Source organism: Pleurodeles waltl, chromosome 8 (genome assembly GCF_031143425.1).
Source record: "Pleurodeles waltl isolate 20211129_DDA chromosome 8, aPleWal1.hap1.20221129, whole genome shotgun sequence".
NCBI classification, from domain to species: Eukaryota; Metazoa; Chordata; class Amphibia; order Caudata; family Salamandridae; genus Pleurodeles; species Pleurodeles waltl.
This window is the reverse complement of record NC_090447.1, coordinates 334712522-334736384: the sequence shown is the minus strand read 5'-3', so window position 1 is coordinate 334736384 and position 23863 is coordinate 334712522. Positions and strand designations below refer to the sequence as shown.

Here is a 23863-nt window from a genome sequence, read left to right as displayed (position 1 = left end):
GGATCGCGCTGATCCCAGCAGCAGCGTGCTTGCCTGCTAAAAGTCCATGCAGAGGGCAACAATCTGCTCTGGATGCCTTCCAGCAGCAGCCCCAGGGGATGAATCAGTGTGTCATTCGGTACTGATCATAATCACAGGAAGGCACTGGATGGTTCAGGAGCATTATTAGGAGCCAGCTTTCTTGGTAAGGGCCAGACTCATCCCTCCTGAAAACAATATTTTCGAGGAAATGTGCTTCTTTCAGCTTGTCATAGGCACATTGCTACTTTTCCCTAAAGAAGTTCTTAAAACACTTGGGATCACCAAGATTCATCTTTAGAGGCAAGTACACTTTGATCACTGATTCTGTTGCCTCAGCCTCAAGCTGAACAGTATGAATTGCCGACAATGAAATTTCCAAGTAGAAACACACAATTTCAATACCAAAAAATGAACTACACATTTTGAACCTAACAGCTGGAAGTCAAAAAATAGAACAGCACATAAATAAGGGGTTTGCAGGGTTTTAAGGTTGGAGCCAAACTAGATTTTTATGGTAAACACTGAGCTATATAATTGATTCTCATTAGGATTTTGTGTAAAAAATATTTCCATAATGACTCCAGACTTTGTCGAACAATGTTGGACTCTATGACTTAAACCATCAGGAGAACCAGAAATTCAGAAAGCAGACACAACTGGCTCTCAGAATCATAGTATTACAAATCTAGTGTATGTGGCACTATAGTGCATTCATGATGGGAAAGACAAACAGAGGCATAGTGAGTTTGGGAGAGCTCATTAAAATGATATGGTGTATTCACCAGGCAAGGTAAAGTGGCCTGCACCACAATTATATGATTTATCTTAGACAACTCTTGGGCATTTAACCACGCCAAAAATGTGTGCACCATAGGCTCTGCTTTTGGATCACAATCATACATAGATAGAAAATTGTACATGGTTATCAGTATTTTCCATCAGTCGTAATAAGGCTGTGCTTGATGCGAAAGACATGGCAAATACACTGTTTACTACTGGGTTGGTGCATAGGCACCATTCGATGTTATTAGTGTTTGGATCAGTACATGTAACACCGGGGCATACTTCCTGCTGTTTGCAGGAGCCATTCATTTGTTCAAGAAGTTGACATGGCTCTCGAAAAATCAAAGAGAAGAAATTACTACTATTTAATTTTGCAAAAAGTTGACAAGACTATTGACAAATAAACAAAAAGAAATAGCTAAGTGTAAGGGCTTTACAACAGCTAATATTGTTTCTTAAATTTACTACACAATCAAGGTGACCCACTGTGACACGATTAGTCTCTAATGAAAAAGGCTGCACTATATCCCGGTGTGCATTCATACAATCAAAAACAGGGGTTCCGAAAAAGTATTCAGTTTTGAAGAATATTTCAATGTTTTCATTGCATACGTCCCGGTATTACCATATCCCACCAGAACAACATGGCTTTTTAGATTATATGTCAGGGCAATTAACTTTTTGTTTTTCAGAAGCAGAATCTTTCTTTGGGAATTCAGGGCTTATTTAGCATTTGGAGGACAGGATTCTTTGCCACAGACGCGGTGCAGTACTCTCTCCACCAAGATCTCAGTTTCCTCCTTCTATTTGGAGTCAGGCAAAGCATCATGTTGCTGCTAGAGGATCTGGCTCTGTCAGTGAAAACCTTGGGCTGACAGCTCCATGAACTTAGGGCTGTCAGTCTAAATCGCTATATTAGAAATTCCTGCTTTCCACAACGGGAAAAAGTGCAGTTGATTTGAAGGTTAAACCTACACTGTCCCTGAATGGATGTCGCAAGTAAAATTTTTGTATTCAATTATGAGAGAGCCCTGGGGCAAAAGGGGTTCATTGTGTGGGAAGGAAGAGAAGACAAAACACGTCTGCAGCCTTACATCACAGGAGGTGTTCCTTAGCACGTGCACAGATAATGGCAGTATTTGAGTAACATAATCCATAAAAATGGAACCATTAATAATTGAATTAAGCCAGAACCCAATATGTAGGCCAGAAACATATGTTATGTATCTCACAAGATCCTTCATAAGAGTAAACAGTGTTGATCACCATTAGGCATCTGGAATCACCCCCAAAGGAGCACGCACTGCATAAGGCATCAGATCACTGCCATGCCGTCTCAAACGTCCCAGTCTTCATAGGTGAGGAAACAAGTAAGGACATTTGTGCAGTGGAGGAAAAGAGAGAGAAATGCAAACCGAGAAGGAAACTCAAAATAACAAATGGGAGGATTGGAAAGTTGATGGCAAACTAAGCAAGAGTACTGCAACATGAAAAATTGCCATGCGCCATCTTGCTAGTGATAGAGCGAACCGTAGTAATAATTTTACCTGTATTCGGACGCTCTTTAGGCCGATGAATCTTTTGACTAAGTGGGAACTCTCTGTACTCTTAATCAATCAATTTCATTAAATCGATAATCAATAACGAACATAAGCAATGCCTTGATCGACATAACACTTAACAATTAATCCAGAATACATTTCGGCGAACCCTGACCTTTCAGTCAGGAATAACCACACCAGTTTATTGCAAAATTAGTGAATTTATTTCCCTATATTAACAAAGCTAGCACAATATAGATGTGTCTCAACACCAAATGATAAACATAAATGAACATTAATAGCTGTCCATAACGTCGAAACAAGTGTAATCTATGTAGCATTTGAATCACAAGGCATTCGATAATGGCAATGCAAAGCACTAATACGATAATCTGTAATGGGCTAATTGCGTACATTTAGTCAGCATAACAAGATCTCAAATTGCATCGTGCGACATATGGAATCCTCATCTAACCTCAAATTAGCATCAGCATGTGGGACTGCATGCAAAAACAATTTAGCAACATAAATTTAGAAAACTCCTAGCTAGGGCCCTTATCAAAATCAGCAGTTGGTTACCTAAAAGAAACACAATGCAATTTTACAATTTTCCTTTCATATTTACCAATTACGATCAGCATACAAGGAAGTCTTCGTCTCACAGGTACCGTTCTTCGGTCATCATGGGTACCGTTTCGATCAGCATAGGACTGGCAAAGGGGTAGGGGTGAACGGGGCAATTGCCTCACGGCGGCAAGGTAAAACTACTACTTCATGCAAAGGGACAAGTCAAAGTTAAAGTCTCTAGGGCAAGAATCATTAAAGTCTCTTTCTCTCGACTAGAGAAAGCATCAAAGTCTCTCAAAATGGCGTTGCAGCAAAGTGGGCCATAATAGCTACGAAGTCTGCAAAATGGCGGGATGTCCAAAATGGAGAGAGAGCTTTCCTCTCGTGCACCTGGGTTTTATAGACAACAGTTCAAGTCCTGTAGGGTCTCCATTGGAGGGTTCATAGGTTAGCTTCAAATTGACCAATCAAAACGACAGTTCTCAAGCTTTTACTTAAGCATACATTATCCTTGGAGATGGGTACGCAAATCGCAACATTGTCTCCCAATTAGCTCACTTTCAGAGCCTCCATTGTCCGCACCTGCAAGTCGACCTTGAATTAAAGAGAAAATATGCCAGGCTGGCACTAACTTTAAGATAAGCATGTGAACAGCTTCCGTGGAAAAGTACAGCTTCAAGCAAAAATACACGTTTATTAGCACAATGGAAAAATACGAGCATCTAAACCGTGAGACCAGGCAACTAGGCCAAAGCCTCCGCTAAAGTAATGCTAAGCTAAAACATTTCAAACAAGCAAATCGTAGCACACGTTTATGATTATGTCGGGTTAGTGCAATTCTAATACACCACGTTATATAAAGCACGCGTATAAATGATGGCAAACTACTCTGAGGGCACATTTTGTCCCCGTACAATCTTTATTAGTTCAGTTAATGTCACACATGATTATTTCAGCACTACGTTTAAGCGTTAATAAATCAAAACCTTCATTTTCTGCTTCATCAATCCCTCCTCTGATGACTACTTGTCATCACACAAATTTAGCCCACAAATTTTATTCCATTAAAATTCTGTCAGCTCCCTTTTTCTTTTAGTTCCCCTAGTTTGTGCTTTGTATTCTTCTGCCATTCTTTTCATAATTTTCTCTTCTTTTCTTCTTTTAATTCTTTCCATAATCATTATTATTCCCCTTTTTATTCCCCAAATTCCAAATACACAAATTATTACTATTAATATTCCTTCTATTATTTTCAATAATATTCCATTCCAAATTCCCCCAATCCAATGTCCCACTGAAGCAAGTCCTTTTCCAACCTTTTCCCACACTCCTGGTTCTTTCAATTCCTTCAAATCTGCACTTTCTTTTGTTAGATTAGCAAGCATAGATTTAATTTTCACACTATTATCAGGTATATAGGTACAACAGTGTCTTGCACCAATCATTTTGCAAACGCCTCCATCCTTTGCTAAAAGAATGTCTAAAGCAAGCCTATTTTGAAGAGTCATAGCTCTTTCCGCTGCAAGTTCAGCATCTATCAGGATTATAGCACCTGAAAACTTTGTCAGCATGTTATCCACTATAGTAGACAACTTTCTTATTTTGATGGAATTCAGCACAACTCCCAATGAAGGAATCATGGCTCCAAATATATCACCTACCACAGCAGCTGCGGTCTCTCTTTTCTGGATACGATGAGATCCAGATGTCTTTTGAATCATCGATACGTCATCCAGTTGATAAACCTTTGGGAACACTATACCCAAATAACATCTTCCCCACCATCCCTTTGGAAGACGATAATAGGCATTATGCCCACAAATGTAATATACCCCTGGAATGACAGGGTCAAGTCCGTTCATCATGAATGTCCATTTGGCCTTAAAAATAAACGTGTGTTTACACTCACTCGCTCCTACAAAAATGTTGTCATAATAATATTCACCTCGATATATACAAAATTTCCCTACATGCCAAGCATCTAAAGCTATTTTGCCTTGTGTCTTTATAGCAGCAAAATCATAATTATCTACTGAAGTCCTCTTATGCAGCTCTTTTTCTAATTTCGCCTTCATTTGAGCCCTTCTATCATCTGTGCGATCTAAAAAGCTTATTTCTACAGCAGAGACTGAGCAAGTAAGGTTCTCCCTATGAGCATGAGCCGTTTCAAAAGGTTGCATTGGCTCGAAAAATTCCCTCATTATTTTAGCATCCCAATCTTTAGCAATCTGGCTAAGCTGCGCTATTATAGGAACATAAGCAAAGGTAACATCATAATTCGAGTAAAAATACTGTATGTTAGTTTGACCATAAAACCTAGACATTACTATACTACATGTAATCCCGTATGTAAGAGGCATGTGGTGATAAGTCACCCCTTCCTTTACTGATGTCGGTATCTGGGTACACACATAACAATCTTTTGCATCCATAGTTTCAACATACTCTGTTAGTAAGCGATAGAAAACGTTATACGAAAGCTCTTTCTTATCGTGCAAGAGCCTCTCATCCAATGCTAGTCTTTTCAATGGGGTTAGTTCAGTGGCAGTAACAGGAACAAAAGTAGAAGCCTCAATATTCTCATTCTCACCCTTTCCATGCATTCCAAACACAATTGCCATTATTATTATTACACATGTAACTACCAAGCCTATACACACATATTTACAATATTTCTTTCTATTATTTTGCGTAGCGTACCTAGTCATGATCTGTATAGAATCAGAGAGCTAGAAGCACCTATAAATGAAACTACTTAGCAATTTGGTTACAAAGCTGAACGAGCACAATGTTCACACCGTCTTCTTCAAAAGGCCAGTCACTTATCGGTTAGCAGCATTTGTCTCAATTCAGCAATAACTCAGTCTTTATCAGTTTAGCAACGTCTCAGCTGGTTGTTTCTTTCACGTTAGATTGTAGCAAGCAATATCATTTACTATTCTTTCAATCAACAGAGTCTATGAAACTTTTCTTTTCTATTGGTATCTCTTCTTCTTCTTCGTTCTCGATGCTTAGAGATACAAACTCGTCAGTCCAATCGTCATTGACTGCATATGCCCATTCAGGACCAGAATACCTCCTGTTTGGTATCCTTTTCCTTTTCAATTTTGCTTCTCTTTTCGACTCTGCTTCGCTGGCACTTTCCTCCTTTGTCAAGTCTTTTTCTTCACTTGACGATTGTTCCACGACAGTCACTTCCTTTCTTTTCTCTTTCACTTTTGGCCTTCCTCCCTCGTTCAAACTTTCTTTACCCTTTTCTTTTACTGGTGAGATACTTAATCTCCTCTTTGCACCGTGTCCATTTGATGGACCTGCGACCTTTTCTGTAGAGGTTTGAACTTTTTCGTTCTGCTCTGCCTTGTCCCCTCCTTCAGGGGAATCGATCACGTTCTCTTTTTCTTTTTCTGTATCGTCTGTTTCTGGGAAAGCCCTCCTCTGATCAGGCTCTCCTGCTTTTTCACCTTTTTCAAGCCCTTCGTCACCGTTACTTTCGTCAGGCTCTGTATCACTTTCAGCTGCTTCAGGTTCTTTGTCACCTTCAGCTGCTTCAGGCTTTTCGCTACCCTCAGCTGCTTCAGGCTCTTTGTCACCTGCAGCTTCTTCGTCGCTGTCTGAACTTTCTACTTGGTCTTCCCCAAGTGAGTCGGACTCTTCGTTCTCCAATAATATCTCTTTTTCTCCTGCTGCTGCTTGTTCGCTTTCAGTTCGCTTTTGTTCTGTCTCAGCACTCGGCACTGTTTTATCAGGCACTGGCACTTTCAGCGCTTCAACTTCCTCATCTGTGGGACACAGCACCTTCTTTGTGTGACTGGCGTGAATCCAGTTGGGAACCCCCGCACACTTCACAGCGGTAGTTGTAGTCAGGATCACTTGGAAAGGACCTTTCCAACGGGGTTCCAGACACGACTTTCTCACGTGCTTCTTCACCACGACCCAGTCACCTGCTTTCAGTGCGTGTCCTGGACCTTGGATCGGTGGCAAGGTGGTTGCTTCCACCTGGTGAGAGAAAGAGCGAACCACGTCAGCCAGTCCTTTGCAGTAGTCTAACACCATATCATCTGTAATATTCAAGAGCATGTTTGCGGGAACTGCAGGAAGTCTCATAGCCCTGCCCATGAGAATTTCGTGCGGAGACAATCCAGTTTTTCTATCGGGAGTGTTTCTCATTGACATTAGCACTAAGGGCAATGCGTCAGGCCATTTCAAATTTGTCGATGCACATACTTTTGCCATTCTCGATTTCAGCGTACCATTCATCTGCTCCACCAGTCCTGATGCTTCAGGGCGATAGCTACAGTGCAGCTTTTGCTCAATGTTCAGCGCTTCGCAAAGTAACTTTATCACCTCGTTATTGAAGTGACTTCCCCTATCTGATTCTAAAGAGATCGGGAATCCGAAACGTGGTATCAACTCCCTCAACAATAGCTTGGCAACTGTAAGGCTGTCATTTCTACGTGTGGGGTATGCCTCAATCCAGTGACTAAAAATGCACACAATCACCAACACATATTTCAGACCCCCATGCACAGGCATCTCAATGAAATCCATCTGCATTCGACTAAAAGGCCCGCTTGCCCTACCAATGTGACTCGCGTTCACAACTGTTCCCTTTCCTGGGTTCATCTGCTGGCAAGTGACACATCGATGGCAAACTGCTTCTGCAGCTTGACGAAATCTGGGGTTAAACCAATCAGTTTTGAACAATCTTATCATGGCATCTCTCCCTAGGTGAGCTTGCCCATGATAGAACCGCGCAAGCTGTGATAAGAGACTATTTGGTAAAACATATTTTCCTTCATGTGAAACCCATAACTCATCTTGTCTCTTTATACATTGTGATTTGATCCAGGAATCTCTTTCATCCTCCCTAACATTATTTTGTAATGCTTTTAGTTCCTCTATTGTATCTACAACCTTCAAGGCAAATGCTTCAGCCGGTTCGAGTTCTGGCTCACTTATTGAGTTCCATTCATCTCTCAGTAATATACAGTTCAAGGCACAAAATCTTGCGACTTGATCCGCATATGCATTTCCCAGAGAAACATAGTCCTGTCCTTTCGTGTGAGCACTGCACTTTACCACTGCAACTTCAGCTGGCACTTGAATGGCATGTAACAATTCCCTTATTCTTTCCCCGTTTTTCACTGGGGATCCTGAAGAAGTCAGGAAACCTCTCTGTGACCATAGTTGTCCAAAGTCATGCACAATCCCAAACCCATATTGGCTATCAGTGTAAATGGTGACTTTCATCAATGCAGACAGTTGACATGCTCTGGTAAGGGCTACAAGTTCTGCTACTTGTGCAGAATAAACTCCTTGGAGCCATCCCGCTTCCAAGACCCCTGTTACAGTACATACAGCATATCCTGCTTTCAAAATCCCCATCCCATCTCTTAGACATGAACCATCAACAAAAAGAATTTGGTCATTTTCATCAAGCTTGGTATCCTTGATGTCCGGTCGAGGTTTTGTGCAAAATTCAGTCACCTGAAGGCAGTCATGCTCGACGTCTTCAGCGTTCTCAATTTCGACATTTTCTCCAGGAAGCAAGGTTGCTGGATTCAACGTAGTGCACCTTTTCAGCTGCACATTCGGTGAGCCCAAAATTATCGTTTCATACCTTGTGAGTCTTGCTCCAGTCATGTGCTGCGTTCCGGAGCGGGTCAAAAGTATCTCGACTGAGTGAGGGACCATGACTGTTACTGGGTGTCCCATCACTATTCCTTCACTCTGAGTGAGGCTGATACCAACTGCTGCTACGGCGCGCAAACACCCTGGGAGTGCTGCTGCGACCGGATCCAAAGTAGCTGAAAAATACGCTACTGGTCTGTTTACGCCACCATGGGCTTGAGTCAAGACAGACAAAGAACATGCATCACGTTCATGGCAAAACAATGTGAAAGGCTTCGTGTAATCAGGCATACCTAAAGCTGGAGCCCTGCACATGCACTCTTTTAATTCAACAAAAGCATCCATCTCATCTCCTTTCAGCTCAATTTGATCCAAAGCATCCTTCTGGGTCAGTTTCAGTAAAGGCTTCGCTAGAGTCGAGAAGTTGGGAATCCACTGGCGACAGTAGCCCACCATTCCCAGAAACTTCCTCACCTCCCTTCTCATCTTGGGCGGACTCATTTGAAGTACACTTGTAATTCTTTCCTTCATTATTCTCCGTGACCCTTTCTCTATTTGGTGACCCAAATATTTCACTTTCTTCTGACAGAACTGTAATTTGGAAGGAGACACCTTGTGTCCATTCCCTCCCAAATGGTTCAACAAAGCAATGGTATCGGCTGTGCAGCCACTTTCTGTCTTTGATGCAACCAGTAGGTCGTCAATGTACTGTACTAGGGTTGACTCGAATGGCAACTCTAACTCTTCCAAGTCTTTCTTTAGAACCTGATTGAATATCGACGGTGACTCAGAAAACCCTTGAGGAATTCGACACCAACTGTATACTCTGTCTAGGAATTTGAAACAAAAGAGGAATTGGCTGTCCTCATGAAGAGGCACCGAGAAGAATGCCTGTGACAAATCGATGACTGAGAACCATTCAGCATCGCAAGGGATCTGAAACATTATCACAGCTGGATTCGGTACAACAGGGCAGCATTTAACTATGATGTCATTTATTTTCCTCAAGTCCTGCACAAGTCGGACTTTTCCACTTGGCTTTATTAGTCCCATTATTGGTGAATTACATGGACTGCTTAACACTTCTTTCAGTACCCCCTGTTTTACAAATTCGTCAATAAGTTGAGCAACTTTCATGAAGGTGTCTTGTGGCATGTGGTATTGTGGGGTCTGGGGAAAGATCGCATTGGGCTTTACAGCTACTTTCACTGGTTCCACTCCTTTCATCAATCCCACCTCTTTCCCTGTCATGTCCCACACTTCCTTTCCGACTGTTTCCCGTAATTCAGCTGGGATATCTTCTTCAGTTATCATCGGGAAAAGACAAATCAGAGGATACTCTTCATCTACAGTTTCCATCTCATCCCCCTCTACACTGTCCTCTTCTTCCCCATCACTGCTCGTCTGTATTGTTATTCCTTCGTTCGAACACATGATCGAACAACCCAATTTGCACAATAGGTCTCTCCCTAACAGTGCTATCGGGGTTGAGTCACATACCACAAACTGATGTACCCCTTGATAGTTACCGATGCTGACTGGTACCGGATCTGTAATTGGGTTCGTCAGATGTCTGTTTGCTACTCCCACCACTTGAACTGTCCTCCCTGAGAGTGGCAAATTTGGTACTTCACTGCTCTTAACTGTTGAACGAGTGGCTCCCGTGTCCACCAAGAATGAGACACGATGACCCATTACTCTTCCCTCTACGTACGGACCCCTTTGATCAACTTCTAAGGATGCCGCAAGCACACAATCTCCTTCCTCTTCTGAGCTTTCACTCTCCCATACATTGTTTATTCCACTCTCACTGTGTAATGGGAACTGTTGAACTGTGCCGTTTGTACTCATTACCTGACCCGTTACCTGTGGAGGAACCATCACTTGCTGCTGACTCATTGGTGCCAAAGGTATTTGCATTTGCTGATTAGGTACCATAGGTAACTGCTGTTGCATCGGCTGCATTTGCGTCATCTGCATACGAGGCATCTACATCTGCTGCGGCTGCATAGGTTGTAATCCCTGCAATTGATTTATGGTCTGAAAATTTGGGTTTGGACCTCTCATTTTCGGTGCCCTCATTGTCTGAAATGCATTGACATCATTGTTTTGCTGACCAACACCTACACCTGCACCTGCACCTGCACCTTCCTGCACCACCATCGGGCACTCGCGTTTCCAATGACCTACCATTCCGCACACGTGACACGGCATTACCTTCTTCATTGCCTGCACACCCGTTACAACAGTGTTTAAATCCGGACCATTATTCACAAAACCTCCTCTGCCTCTCGCCTGTGGCTGAAACGCCATGTTTCCCTGCAACTGCGACTGCGGCTGCGGTACCTGCTGTTGGAACCCTTGCATCCCTTGCAAACCTTGCAGACCTTGCAAACCTGTTTGAGCTGCCTTAAGCTGCATCATCATCACCTTCTCTTTCAGCTTTTTCTGTTTCACTTCAATTTCCTCGCTACAGTATTTCGCATAAGTCAAGACTTCGTCAATCGGTTTAGACTGCCAACAAATCAAATGCGACTTTATCATCTGACTTATCTCTGGTCTCAGCCCTTCCACAAATCTGAACACAAAATGAAGCATATCCTTCGCCTCGATTGTTTCCGTGCCACTGTAATTCTTGAACGCCTTCAACAACCTCTCATAGTAACTATGAATCGATTCTTTAGCCTCTTGGGCAGTTCGATCAATCTTCTGCCAATCCACATTTTTCGCGGCAACCTTCGTCTTCAAATGCTCAATCACCTTATAGTACAAGCTCATCACCATAGGTGATGGTGCACCCGTCTCTCTGTCTCTCTCTGGTTCACTTGTCGGCCAACCTACAGCTCTTTTGCAATCCTCCCACAAATCTGCCTGAACCACAATCTCAAACAGAGTGTTCAGGTCTTCCCAGAGACACTTTGCAAGCTTCACAAACCTATCAGTCTGTTGGTACCATTCAATCGGCTTCTCTCTTAGTTTGGGAAAATCGTCCGTAAATGACTGAATGTCGCTTCTGTGCCATGGTACATGTATTAATTTTCCACCTGCTGTCTCCCTCATTGGTAACATAGTTACTGTATCACTACTCTGCGGTCTTTTCTCATTGTGCTCTGTAGCACTGTCCCTCCTCTTATCCTTCCTCTTTACCCACCTGCTTTCCCATTTGTCTAGGCACCTCCACACTTGTGCACTCTGCAACAATTCTCTAAGGTGTGCCTTCATGCCTGCTGACCTCATGTGTTCAAAATCTGTGGTCCCAAAATCCAGCCTATAGCTCCTGCCCAAGTGTTTCGTCTTGCCTATGTCAATCCCATTTCTGTCCGCTACTTCCTGCAAACTTTTATGTACCTTGTTCACTTCTTTCGTGATCTTTGGACATAGATACCTTAGCTCTTCTTCCGTGTAGGACTCTAACCTATTCACACCCATATTCCCTTCCACCAATTCTTGTGCTTCCATGTTCAGCCTCATCCTATTCAAGTAATCTTCTCCTTTCCCACTGTCTGAACTTTGTGTGGAATTTAGACTGTTGAACCACTGTGTCAACTGTTGCGCATTCACCCCCATCAGCGTGGCGTCCACATCGACTGCCATTGACGGTTATGGCAACTTTTCAGTATTCGATGTCAGGGGTATTATCAGTGGGTGGCTTGACCTCACCAGTGTTGACTGAGCACATATGGGACTAAACTCCATCAAGGATCCAGATCCACTTGGCTGAGCCGCTATCGGAGTTATCCCTGGAGTGTTCTCTATGCACCTCCTCTCTGTCCCATTCTGCAGCATTGGTCCCTGTCTGCTCGTACCTAAGTTAGGCTGGCTATACAGAGGTACCGGTGGACCTACAGTAATGGGCAGTGATATCGCATCTGGATTCTGTCCATTTCCCATATTCTGAGGCATGTTCATCCCCATATTATGGGTCATCATTGCCGGCATGCCCATCTGACTCCCCGTCATCTGAGCATGTGCGTTTCCTCCCTGCATCTGCTTTTGAGGCATCAAAAACTGAGTTGATTCAGCTTGTGCCATCGTTTGGTTGTAACCATTCTGTACTCCCCTTACGGTTGGATCTAGAATCATTCCTGCACTGTTATCACTGTTGTAGTATCCTGGCATCTGCGGCTGATAATTTTCTGCTGGTTTCATTATGGGCACATCTGGATATATTCTCCTGACCTGCGGTATCTGCGGGGTGAATACCAGACTCGGGTCCTTAGATCCCGATGACGCTCCTGAACTCTGAGTTTCACTGTTCTGTACCGATGCCGGCGGGGCAGAACTGGTACTTGGACCTTGTCCATTTTCCGCATAAGGTGGTGGACGGTCGTTCAGCAATTGCATTATTAACTCCTCATCCTCTAACTCCTCTTCTCTTCTCAACTTTTCCTCGTCCTCTCTATCCTTGGAACACTTCCTGTCTGTCTTACAGGTAGCTTTCTTACCTGTCTCCTCTTCCTCCTTAGTAATTGCGGGAAACAATTTTATTCCCTGCAATACATCTGACCTCCACACCTTCTGTGCATTATCCCACCTAGCATCCGCTAGTGTCTTTTCTACCTTTCTCATTCTGGTCTCAAACTTCTTCTGCTGTTGCTGTCTGGCCATTAATTCCCAGATTGCTAGAGCCTCAAACTGTGCCGGCCTTGGAGGCACCTTCATGTCGTACATCGTGAATCTCAAATTCTCTAGGATCCTTATATTGAATGTCCCATGTATCGGGAATGCTACGCTCCCATGTTTCTCTGTCAACTTGTGCCATTGCTTTAGCCAAAGACACGGAGCTACCCCCTTCTCTTCCATTACAATGTAAGCTGGTGTACCCTCGGGCGGCGTCTCCTCTCCTACACTCGCTTTAATGTAAGACTCCCCCTTCATCGCACTCCTGAATGCTTTAAAGAATTTCATTTTCTCGTCTTTTATTTCACCAAGTTTATAATCAATAGGTCACTTTAATTCCACAAAGTTTGTAATCGATAGGTGACTTTAATTCCCGGAATACTCTTCGCTTGCCTTTCCCCTTCCAATCGAGTCCCACGGACTGCGTCCAATCCGTGCGCGACCCTTCTCTGCAACCAACCTATCCCAGCGCGGCCCCTAGTGACGTCACACTCACACACACTGCGGCTGACAAAGCCTCGCGGCTAGTCCTCCTTCACTCACCTCCTCTCGTAACAACTTCTGCATGTATTGCGAGCTACCAAAAAATAAAACAGATCTGTCGGTTTACTACAGGAAGGGTAACACAATCGCTTCAGGACCTTAGGGACCTTTCACTAGCCTCGGGACTTTTCACTAGCCTCTGGCCGCTATTCCGTCTTTCTCAGTCCCCACATTCGCAAGCAAATCTGACCCGCAGACCTACTCTCAAATTGTCAATGATCTGTTCTAGTGCACTTAGAATCTTGTCAAAGCCCGAAGTCGAAGTTTCTTTCACTCCTTAACACACGTACCGACTTGTTGACCACGCCCGATCAACCTACTAAACCGCCCAGACCACAACATGGATCAACATACTCCGGAGTCTCTTGACCTCGCAGGGCCCGTCTCAACAACAACAACCACGTGGACCTTTTTATGCACAAAGCGCCAGACGCACATGAAGTTCGACGACTTCCCTACTGTCACACTCGGAGCCGCACCTCCGTTATCTCTATGAAGTTCGACGACTTCTCTACTTCTACACTCGGAGTCGCACCTCCGCTATCCTCGAAAAGGAAAAAGTCCTCGCAACCTTTTCACACACCCTGCGGCAATAAGCTGTGCAAGCGCAAAACTCTAACTTCACTCACACCATCACTAGTACCGCCAACGCTGAATCCACACCTCCGTTCTCTCCATTCGCATGCTCCGAGATCCCGGGAAAGTCGCGGTGGACCTAGCCCATCATCATCTTGTCAATCAGTTTTATCCAAGAAAAATCTAATCCAACTTCTCGAGTGGGGTCTCAAAATGCGTAACCGTTAATTCAACACCATGTACTTTAAGAGTACAAGGTCTCAAAAGACATAACCGTCCTCTGCTACCATCTACTGATAGAGCGAACCGTAGTAATAATTTTACCTGTATTCGGACGCTCTTTAGGCCGATGAATCTTTTGACTAAGTGGGAACTCTCTGTACTCTTAATCAATCAATTTCATTAAATCGATAATCAATAACGAACATAAGCAATGCCTTGATCGACATAACACTTAACAATTAATCCAGAATACATTTCGGCGAACCCTGACCTTTCAGTCAGGAATAACCACACCAGTTTATTGCAAAATTAGTGAATTTATTTCCCTATATTAACAATGCTAGCACAATATAGATGTGTCTCAACACCAAATGATAAACATAAATGAACATTAATAGCTGTCCATAACGTCGAAACAAGTGTAATCTATGTAGCATTTGAATCACAAGGCATTCGATAATGGCAATGCAAAGCACTAATACGATAATCTGTAATGGGCTAATTGCGTACATTTAGTCAGCATAACAAGATCTCAAATTGCATCGTGCGACATATGGAATCCTCATCTAACCTCAAATTAGCATCAGCATGTGGGACTTCATGCAAAAACAATTTAGCAACGTAAATTTAGAAAACTCCTAGCTAGGGCCCTTATCAAAATCAGCAGTTGGTTACCTAAAAGAAACACAATGCAATTTTACAATTTTCCTTTCATATTTACCAATTACGATCAGCATACAAGGAAGTCTTCGTCTCACAGGTACCGTTCTTCGGTCATCATGGGTACCGTTTCGATCAGCATAGGACTGGCAAAGGGGTAGGGGTGAACGGGGCAATTGCCTCACGGCGGCAAGGTAAAACTACTACTTCATGCAAAGGGACAAGTCAAAGTTAAAGTCTCTAGGGCAAGAATCATTAAAGTCTCTTTCTCTCGACTAGAGAAAGCATCAAAGTCTCTCAAAATGGCGTCGCAGCAAAGTGGGCCATAATAGCTACGAAGTCTGCAAAATGGCGGGATGTCCAAAATGGAGAGAGAGCTTTCCTCTCGTGCACCTGGGTTTTATAGACAACAGTTCAAGTCCTGTAGGGTCTCCATTGGAGGGTTCATAGGTTAGCTTCAAATTGACCAATCAAAACGACAGTTCTCAAGCTTTTACTTAAGCATACATTATCCTTGGAGATGGGTACGCAAATCGCAACATTGTCTCCCAATTAGCTCACTTTCAGAGCCTCCATTGTCCGCACCTGCAAGTCGACCTTGAATTAAAGAGAAAATATGCCAGGCTGGCACTAACTTTAAGATAAGCATGTGAACAGCTTCCGTGGAAAAGTACAGCTTCAAGCAAAAATACACGTTTATTAGCACAATGGAAAAATACGAGCATCTAAACCGTGAGACCAGGCAACTAGGCCAAAGCCTCCGCTAAAGTAATGCTAAGCTAAAACATTTCAAACAAGCAAATCGTAGCACACGTTTATGATTATGTCGGATTAGTGCAATTCTAATACACCACGTTATATAAAGCACGCGTATAAATGATGGCAAACTACTCTGAGGGCACATTTTGTCCCCGTACAATCTTTATTAGTTCAGTTAATGTCACACATGATTATTTCAGCACTACGTTTAAGCGTTAATAAATCAAAACCTTCATTTTCTGCTTCATCACTAGTTATGACTCTATGGTCGATGTCATTGCTCTTCTTCCTTTGCTGGCCCGACCTCGAAGTGACTGTTGTATGTGTATCTATGTCTCCATCCATCCGAATGTCCATCCATCCTAGTCGCCAAGAGCTGGTGTTGCAAAATCTCCAACCTTGCAAATTGGCCTCTGTTTCTCTGTAGAATCTTGTGGCACACATGCCTCTTTCTTTGTATTCTTTCACCTGGAAACCTGTGAGTATCATCCACCCTGATGTAGACTCCCTTTCCTGACCCCCTGATGGTTTGTGTGGAAGGCCTTTGTCCAAAGAGGTGCAAGCAAATGTCTTAGGGATCCCACAACGTCTCTGAAGTGTGCAACCTCTCCCAAGCTAAAAGGTACTGCAAGGCCCCTTTATGTATCTTGGAATCTTGAATAGTCTTAACTTCACATTCCTGTGAACCATCCACTGGTACTAGGGGGACCATTTGTGGCTATATATATCCACCCCCCCTTTGGTCATCCCAAGCCTCATCCTAGTACTATAAACTCCTAATTAACACTTCTGGATTCTTCCCTCCTCTACCCCTCCATTACTCCAGTCAATCCAACTAACAAACTCACATATCCACGGCTCAAATGATCTCATAATAATACTAAAACTGTACTCATATTTCCCTATACTAATCCAGCACTAATTCCTTTTTGGTAGTGTGCTACTCGCTGAAAAGCACTTTGATGCCTCATCAGGGGTAGTAAACATTATATAAATACTATTACAATACAATACAATACAATATGACTGGTTTAACTCTGGACACATGTACTACAGGGTGGATTCTACATGTGCTCGGTAGGGCCAAGCATAAAGGAAAGGAACCTAACAATTGAATGTTCTTAAGGGGATCCGTAAATAGAGGAAGAAACTTAGGATGAGATCCAGGAATGCGGGGATGGAAAGTGGAATACAAAAATCCTGTCTCCCACCTGATAACTTGGAGCGGGTCTTTAGTGCCTGTCAAAGAAACTCTGTCTTAATTTTTGTTGACTGAGAAACGCCTGATCTCTGAACAAAATTGAACTTCTAAAGTAGAGACATGACCGACGTTATTCTAGTGATAGATAAGGTAGAAGGCCTAAACCTGGATGAAACTGAAGGAAAAGCAACCTAATGCACTACAGAAGGTGTTGTTATATGCTAGATCTGCCACTGAAAGCCAGGATGCCCAATCTTCCAGATGTTTCAAAGAACAAATTCTGATGTTTTTAAATGCATTCTGCTGAAAACACCAAGATACCTCCCTGCATAACTTTTTGTCATGAGACACTGTTATTCAGTATAGTTGAGCATGAAATGCTGTATCAGATCTAGACCCTTCGCAAAATGTTTTTAGATTGTTAAGGGCCAAAATAGTGTTTATAATATTAAGACTTTTCTCTTTGAGTTGCACAGTTCATAGGCCTTTCAAACAAATAGAGGCATTGCTAAAGTCAACACTTACATTGGACACCTGTTGGCTTTGCCAATACTTGTTTTTTTCTAGATGGTTACTATGCATGTCCAGTCATATGCTGCTGTTATATTGGAATGGTTCTTCTTTTGTAACAACAGAAACTTTGAAGGATTGCCACAGTGCATGAAAAAAGAAAAACCGTTCCAAGGTGGCCACCATGCATGTGCACATGCCGCCCGCCCAGCGATTCAGAATTGGGCCATGGTGAGAGGTATGGTGATGGGGGATAGTACATTTTATTGAGAGCAGCGGGTCCAAATGAGCGGGGAGGAACGGAAGAGAATCAGAGGGTCAAAAAATAGCTCATCATGCACTACAGTGCAAATGTATGACATCACCAGTGGAAGGCTACAACTCTGCCATTCAAAATTCGGCGAGACTGAAATGCTCGTAGGGTAGGACAAGATTACGGAGTGTAGCCATCGTATCATGATAAAGGGGAGGACAAACTCTTAATTCTGTATTGGATACAGCATGTTTGCCGACAAACAGCCGAAGATGTCTGTAGACGAGACCGAAAGAGGGAAACTACACCTCCAATTTACATGTTAATGCATATGTGGCATACTTACAGCTGCTAACGATATGCACTTCTTTGTAGATTCCTGTTGATGCGCCATGGGATGCACCACATGCTGCAGAATGGGACAAGATGACGATGAAAGATTTTATAGACAGTGTTTGCTGGACAGTGTAAGTCAACAGAAACGTTGTATTATGAAACCTGAAAATACTGTATGTTCAAGTATTGACTCAAACACCTGGCAAGAATCTTGGCAATTTCTTTCTGTGACTCTGGCTATAGAATTCATTCTTAAAGATCATTTGTGTTACTCCTTTGCTCTCAGCCTTCAGAAGGCTATGTTTTTAGCTGACCTATTTACAAATCAATTCGTTTGTTTACTCGTAATAACACTAATTTCCATTAAACAAAGCAGTTCATCTTACCATAGGTAAAACGGAATTCTTTGTAGAATATTTGTATTTTCTTAATGAAATCCCTTCCCTAATTGTTATGGTTACAAGCTGCAAAGTGTAGTTGACTCCTAGTGCAAGTAGTTGTAATGTACCTCTGCAGTGCAGGGTTGTACCCACTTTTTCACTGACCAGCTAATGTAAAAGAGTTTCATGACACCAGTGCACAAGTACAATATTTGCACTGGGTAGTCACTGTGAAGGTCGTTCGGGCCCTGGGGCTGTATTATCATGGGCATTTCTGGAGCAGCACACAGCACATATTTTATGTGTCTGCCGTAGGAAAGTGACTGTATTTACCCCATATGTTTCTGAGTTAGTACTTTTTTTTCAGACAGCATAGCTCAGAAACAGAAAGAAGCAAACCTTATTCACTTTTTCTGAGCTTTGTTATTGAAAATAAATCACTAACTCGGAGAAATATTAGTAAAAAAAATAATTCACTTACATGCTGCAGGTGCATAAACAGGTATCAGCACTGTGTTACGTCAAAAAAGTTCATTGAGATACGACGCTGGAGGACACAGGTGAGAAGGAATTTAAATAGAAGATTTGTTCTTGAAGCCCGTATTGGACTGAGATTCTGATCGTCCGCACAGGTTCTATCTTTAAAGAAGTAATATACACTTATTTTGCAGAAAGATTGTCCAATTCTTTGTGAATTTGAAAATTATTAACCTTAAATGTATGGGCAAAACTCGAACTTTTGTACCTGTGTTGTCTAAGTACAGCTGCTGAGATTGAGGACTAGTTCGTCCCACTGCTTGTGCCTGGTTGGAGGTCTCCGTTTGTCCTGCTCCGTGATTGTCAGGGTAAAGCTGGCTGGGCTCCAATGCACAAGCGCTGTACTGGCCTCTTCTTTCCCTTGAGCTCCCTCTTCCCTGTCCTAAAAAAGTAGGGTTATGCTGAAACAAACTGTAACACCAAGAAATTGATGTTTGATGGCATGTGTGGCTGTAGATACACATGCTCTGCATACTCCTGCCATCGAGTGTTGGGTCCGGAGTTGTGCAAGTTTTTTTCTTCAAAGAATTATTTCGAGTCACAAGGTCGAGTGACTCTTCCTCTCTGTGATATTGTGGATGGGCTTCAACTCCATTGTTAGATTGTTTCCTCTCCGCCTTCGGGTTCAGATGTGTGTTCATCCACTTTGTGTTTTGACTCCATTCAGTACGATTCTTTGGGCCTTTACTATCTTCAACGGTATTGTTTTCAATCACGCTTTCCCACTTCTGCGCTTCTCATATAAAATCAGTGGGGCAGGCTTCCTCAACCGATCGCCTCTCTGTGCACCACCCTTTCAGGCCTACCTTTTCACATGGCACCAGCTCCATCGAAAATGAGTTTGTGGTGATGGAATGCACACCCTTTCAATTATGCCTGCGTTGGCACACAAAATATCTGCACAGTGATAAACACCTCATGTAAAATCTCTGCCTTTTACCCTACCACAAAGAGACCAATTGTGACTCCTGTAAGTCGTTCCAATCAAAGAAGACCCTTCAGGACCACAGGGCTCATCGGCTCGAAATGTTGCAGAAGACCTCAGACAATACACCAACTTCTTTGGCGAGGTACACGCACCAGAAGAGCCAGCCACCGAGGAAGACAAGGCCTACTCCATTAAAGATAGCACAGTCTCTGACATTGAGGTAAATTTGGAAATGCAGGAGATACCATCCGCCCAGCGTGTGAGTACTGTGACCCCTGCTCCAAAACCCAAGTCGTCCAAAAGATCAGTGCCTTCCCCATTTCCACTAATGGAGGTTGCTGGACCACCACTCCCTGCAGGCCAGGGTTGATTTTGAAAGTCTGCTGAGGGCGTGTCGTGGCCGCCGCACCTTTGGGCCTGGTGCTGAAAATCACTACAAATGCCAAGCCTTTGGCTTCGATCTCCACCTCCTTGGACCAAGAGTTTGTTTCGGCATTAACCCTCATTGCCAACTTGGCAGATGACCATATCTCCCTCGGTGCCCACAAACCCCCACTCTTCCCAACCAAAGCCATTGGTACAGAAGATTCAGAACTAAAAGACTCAGGACCATCTACCGCTTCTACATCCCCTGTTGAGCCCATTCTCGAAAAATTGGACATTCATCAGTGGAAAAGACGAATTCAAGTGGGGACTGGTTGCATCATTGCTACTCCTTTCTGTCCTCCACCGTTAAAGAGGAAGCTGACATTTGAGTAGGTTTTGGACATTCCTCTTCCTCCCAGGAAGAAGACTAAAGACAAGACCACAAGCCCTGCCTACCATACTCCTCCTATACCACCTTGCCCTCCACCACCACCACCACCTCCATCCCACCTCATTCACTTCCACCATTCTTTACTACACGGGACCCACTGGATACCTTACCTCATGGGTCACCGCATTCAGACACTGGAGCTCTAGGCAGGCCATCAGGTGATCCTGACCCTTGGGACATATATGATACCAATCCCACTATGCCAAATGTCCCAGATTTATACCCAGCTCGCCCCTCCCCTCCTAAGGATGCAACTTCCTATCAAAAGGTTATTGCTAGGGTGGCATAATTTTATTATATTGAAATGCACAAAAATCCTTGGAACAAGATCCACACATGGGGACACCCAGTTCTTGCCCATGTTACCAGGCATTATGCGGCATGCCAAGGACATCTTCAAAGATCCTGTTAGAGCGATGGTGATCACCCCTAGGATGGGCAAAAAATATAAGGCTGCACCATCACACCCCTTATTCATTCAAATAAAACCACTCCATGTAAGTGGGCTAACAGTCATGCAACCGGGGACACCCCCCATCCTGAAAAGGAAAGCAGACAACTTGATGCTGCTGGCAAGAGGGTTGCTGCCCAGGTGGCCAACCATTGGTGTATCGCCAATTCTCAGGTCATGTGTCTTGATATGATAGAGCCCATTGGGACAGAATGGAGGAACATTTACAGTACCTCCCGGAAGAACATAGAAAGAGAGGCCAGCAAATTCTTATGGCGGGGCAGACAATAACCAACAATTTCATTTGTTGTGCTCTCGACGCTGCAGATACTGCAGCTAGAGGAATAAATACAAGTATCCTTCTTAGGAGACACGCCTGGTTGTGGTGCTCAGGATTTAAACAAAAGGTCCAGCAAGCAGTTCTAAATATGCCTTTTGATAAAAAGCACCTATTTGGTCCACAGGTAGATTCTACCCTGTGAAAAAGGGCACAGACACAGCCAAGGCAATGAGAGCGTTACAGACCACAGCGCCCAGGGTTTCCTTTCACTGCCCAAGCCACAGGTGTAAATATAAGTCCACTGTCACAGAGGCGTCCACCTCTCAGCAAAAACAGCCCCAGTCCTCTTAGACCAGGAGCTATTACAGAGGCTCCTTGAGGGGAAATAACAAGGGTAGAGGTATGGGTGCCTCCCCACACAGAGCAACACCCACTGCAAAACAGTGACTACTGAGTCTCTCCCCACTACATAATACCTGTCGGGGGAAGACTTCTGTTTTTTACCCAGTCTGGAATACCATCACCACAGACAAATGGGTACTAATCATTGTCCAACATAGCTATTGTCTGGAGCTCATTACCACACCATCCATCATTCCGCATTGGACTCAAAGGTTATTGCAAGAACATCAGACACTTCTCAAGCAGGAAGTCCAAGCTCCTCTCCTCAAAGGGGCCATAGAACCTGTTCCACTTCAACAACAGGGCTCAAGAGTATACTCCCTACACTTCTGAATCCTCAAAATGGACAGGTCTCTAAGATCAGTCTTAGAATTCAGGCCATGAACATCCTATCAGAACACTTCCATATGGTCATTTTACAGGATGTCATTCTACTCGTTCAATAGGGCGACTTTATGCTTTATGGCAACATTAGACCTAAAGGACACTTACTTCCACATACCAATACACCCTGCTCACCGCAAATATTTAAGATTTGTCATAGCAGGCAAACACTATCAGTTCAAAGTTCTTCCGTTCGGGGTGACTACCGCACCTCAAGTGTTCACAAAATGCCTGACAGTTGTCGCAGCAGATCTATGAAGACTAATGTTCACGTATTTCCCTACTTGGACGATTGGCTTATTAAAACTGAAACACATCAGCAGTGTCACAACACACTCAGATGACAATAGATCTCCTTCACAACTTGGGGTTTACTATCAACATACCCAAGTCTCACCTCCAATCTCAAAAGGTTCAACCTTTTTTGGGAGCAGTCCTAAAAACACAATAAGGATTAGCCTACCCAAATCCCATTCAGGTTCAGAACTTTCAGGCAACTTTACCCTAGTTCCAAATAAACCACACTCTCAAAGTGAGGATGGTTATTCGTTCACTATGAATGATGGCATCCTGCATTGCCATAGTTTCCGATGCAAGGTTACGCATGTGTCCCCTGCAGCAATGCCTAGCCCGTCAGTGGTCTCTGTCACATGGTCAATTGGCAGATGTAGTGTTGATAGACCGCCACACTCACCATTCTCTGCACTAGTGGAACACGAACAACTTTTGAAAGGACGGCCTTTTCTGGACCCTGTTCCTCACGCCTCTCTCACCATGGATGCATCACAGATGGGTTGGGGTGTTCACCTACACAACTTAACAGTTCAAGGTCTTTGGGCTCCTAGGCATTAATCTCTACACATCAGCTACATAGAGCTTCAAGCTGACTACCTAGCACTAAAAGCTTTTCTTGTTCACCTGTCTCACAAGGTTGCCCTAGTCCAGACAGACAAGATGACAGCTGTGAATTACCTACAAAAACAGTGGAGGTGATTCTATTTACATTTGACCATCAACTTCATTTTGTCCGAATGGATCCATTTTGTGCCCTGCTGCAGTTTCAGGGCAGCGCAAGTGTTTTTCCTTACAAAACTTATTTTAATCTTCACCAACGAAAAGTCGGATAGTGCTGGAACATATGTGGGATGCGGACTCGTTCACAAGGCTGAGACTGTTTTTACCAGAAGAATGTACAAATCTGTCTCAGAACAAACATTGGAAGCCTGGCCAGCTTCTGTGGGTGTTTTCGATGCAGATGAAGCAGAGCCAGCATTTAATTTCATAACAGGGGAGGGGTTTCTAGAACCTTCTTCATGAGGTGTTTTAAGGTATAAAAGATGGGGAGACTTGGCACTCAGGTAGGAGCTTGCCTGTGTAGCGTACATGCTGTCCAGGATCTGATTTGTGATCCTGATCGAGTCTCCTTCCTGACTGATTTGAGGGCTCCCTCAGTCGCGCTGG

General features: G+C 43.5%; 1 protein-coding gene across 1 annotated transcript in view; it reads left to right on the top strand.

The window, feature by feature from the left end:
* LOC138249944 (amine oxidase [flavin-containing] A-like) overlaps window positions 1–23863 on the top strand; it is a 468327-nt gene that overhangs the window by 309439 nt on the left and 135025 nt on the right. Inside the window, exon 5 of the mRNA XM_069204200.1 lies at window positions 18263–18354. Coding sequence (XP_069060301.1) covers window positions 18263–18354 — 92 coding nt within the window. The remainder of the gene's footprint in view (window positions 1–18262; window positions 18355–23863) is intronic.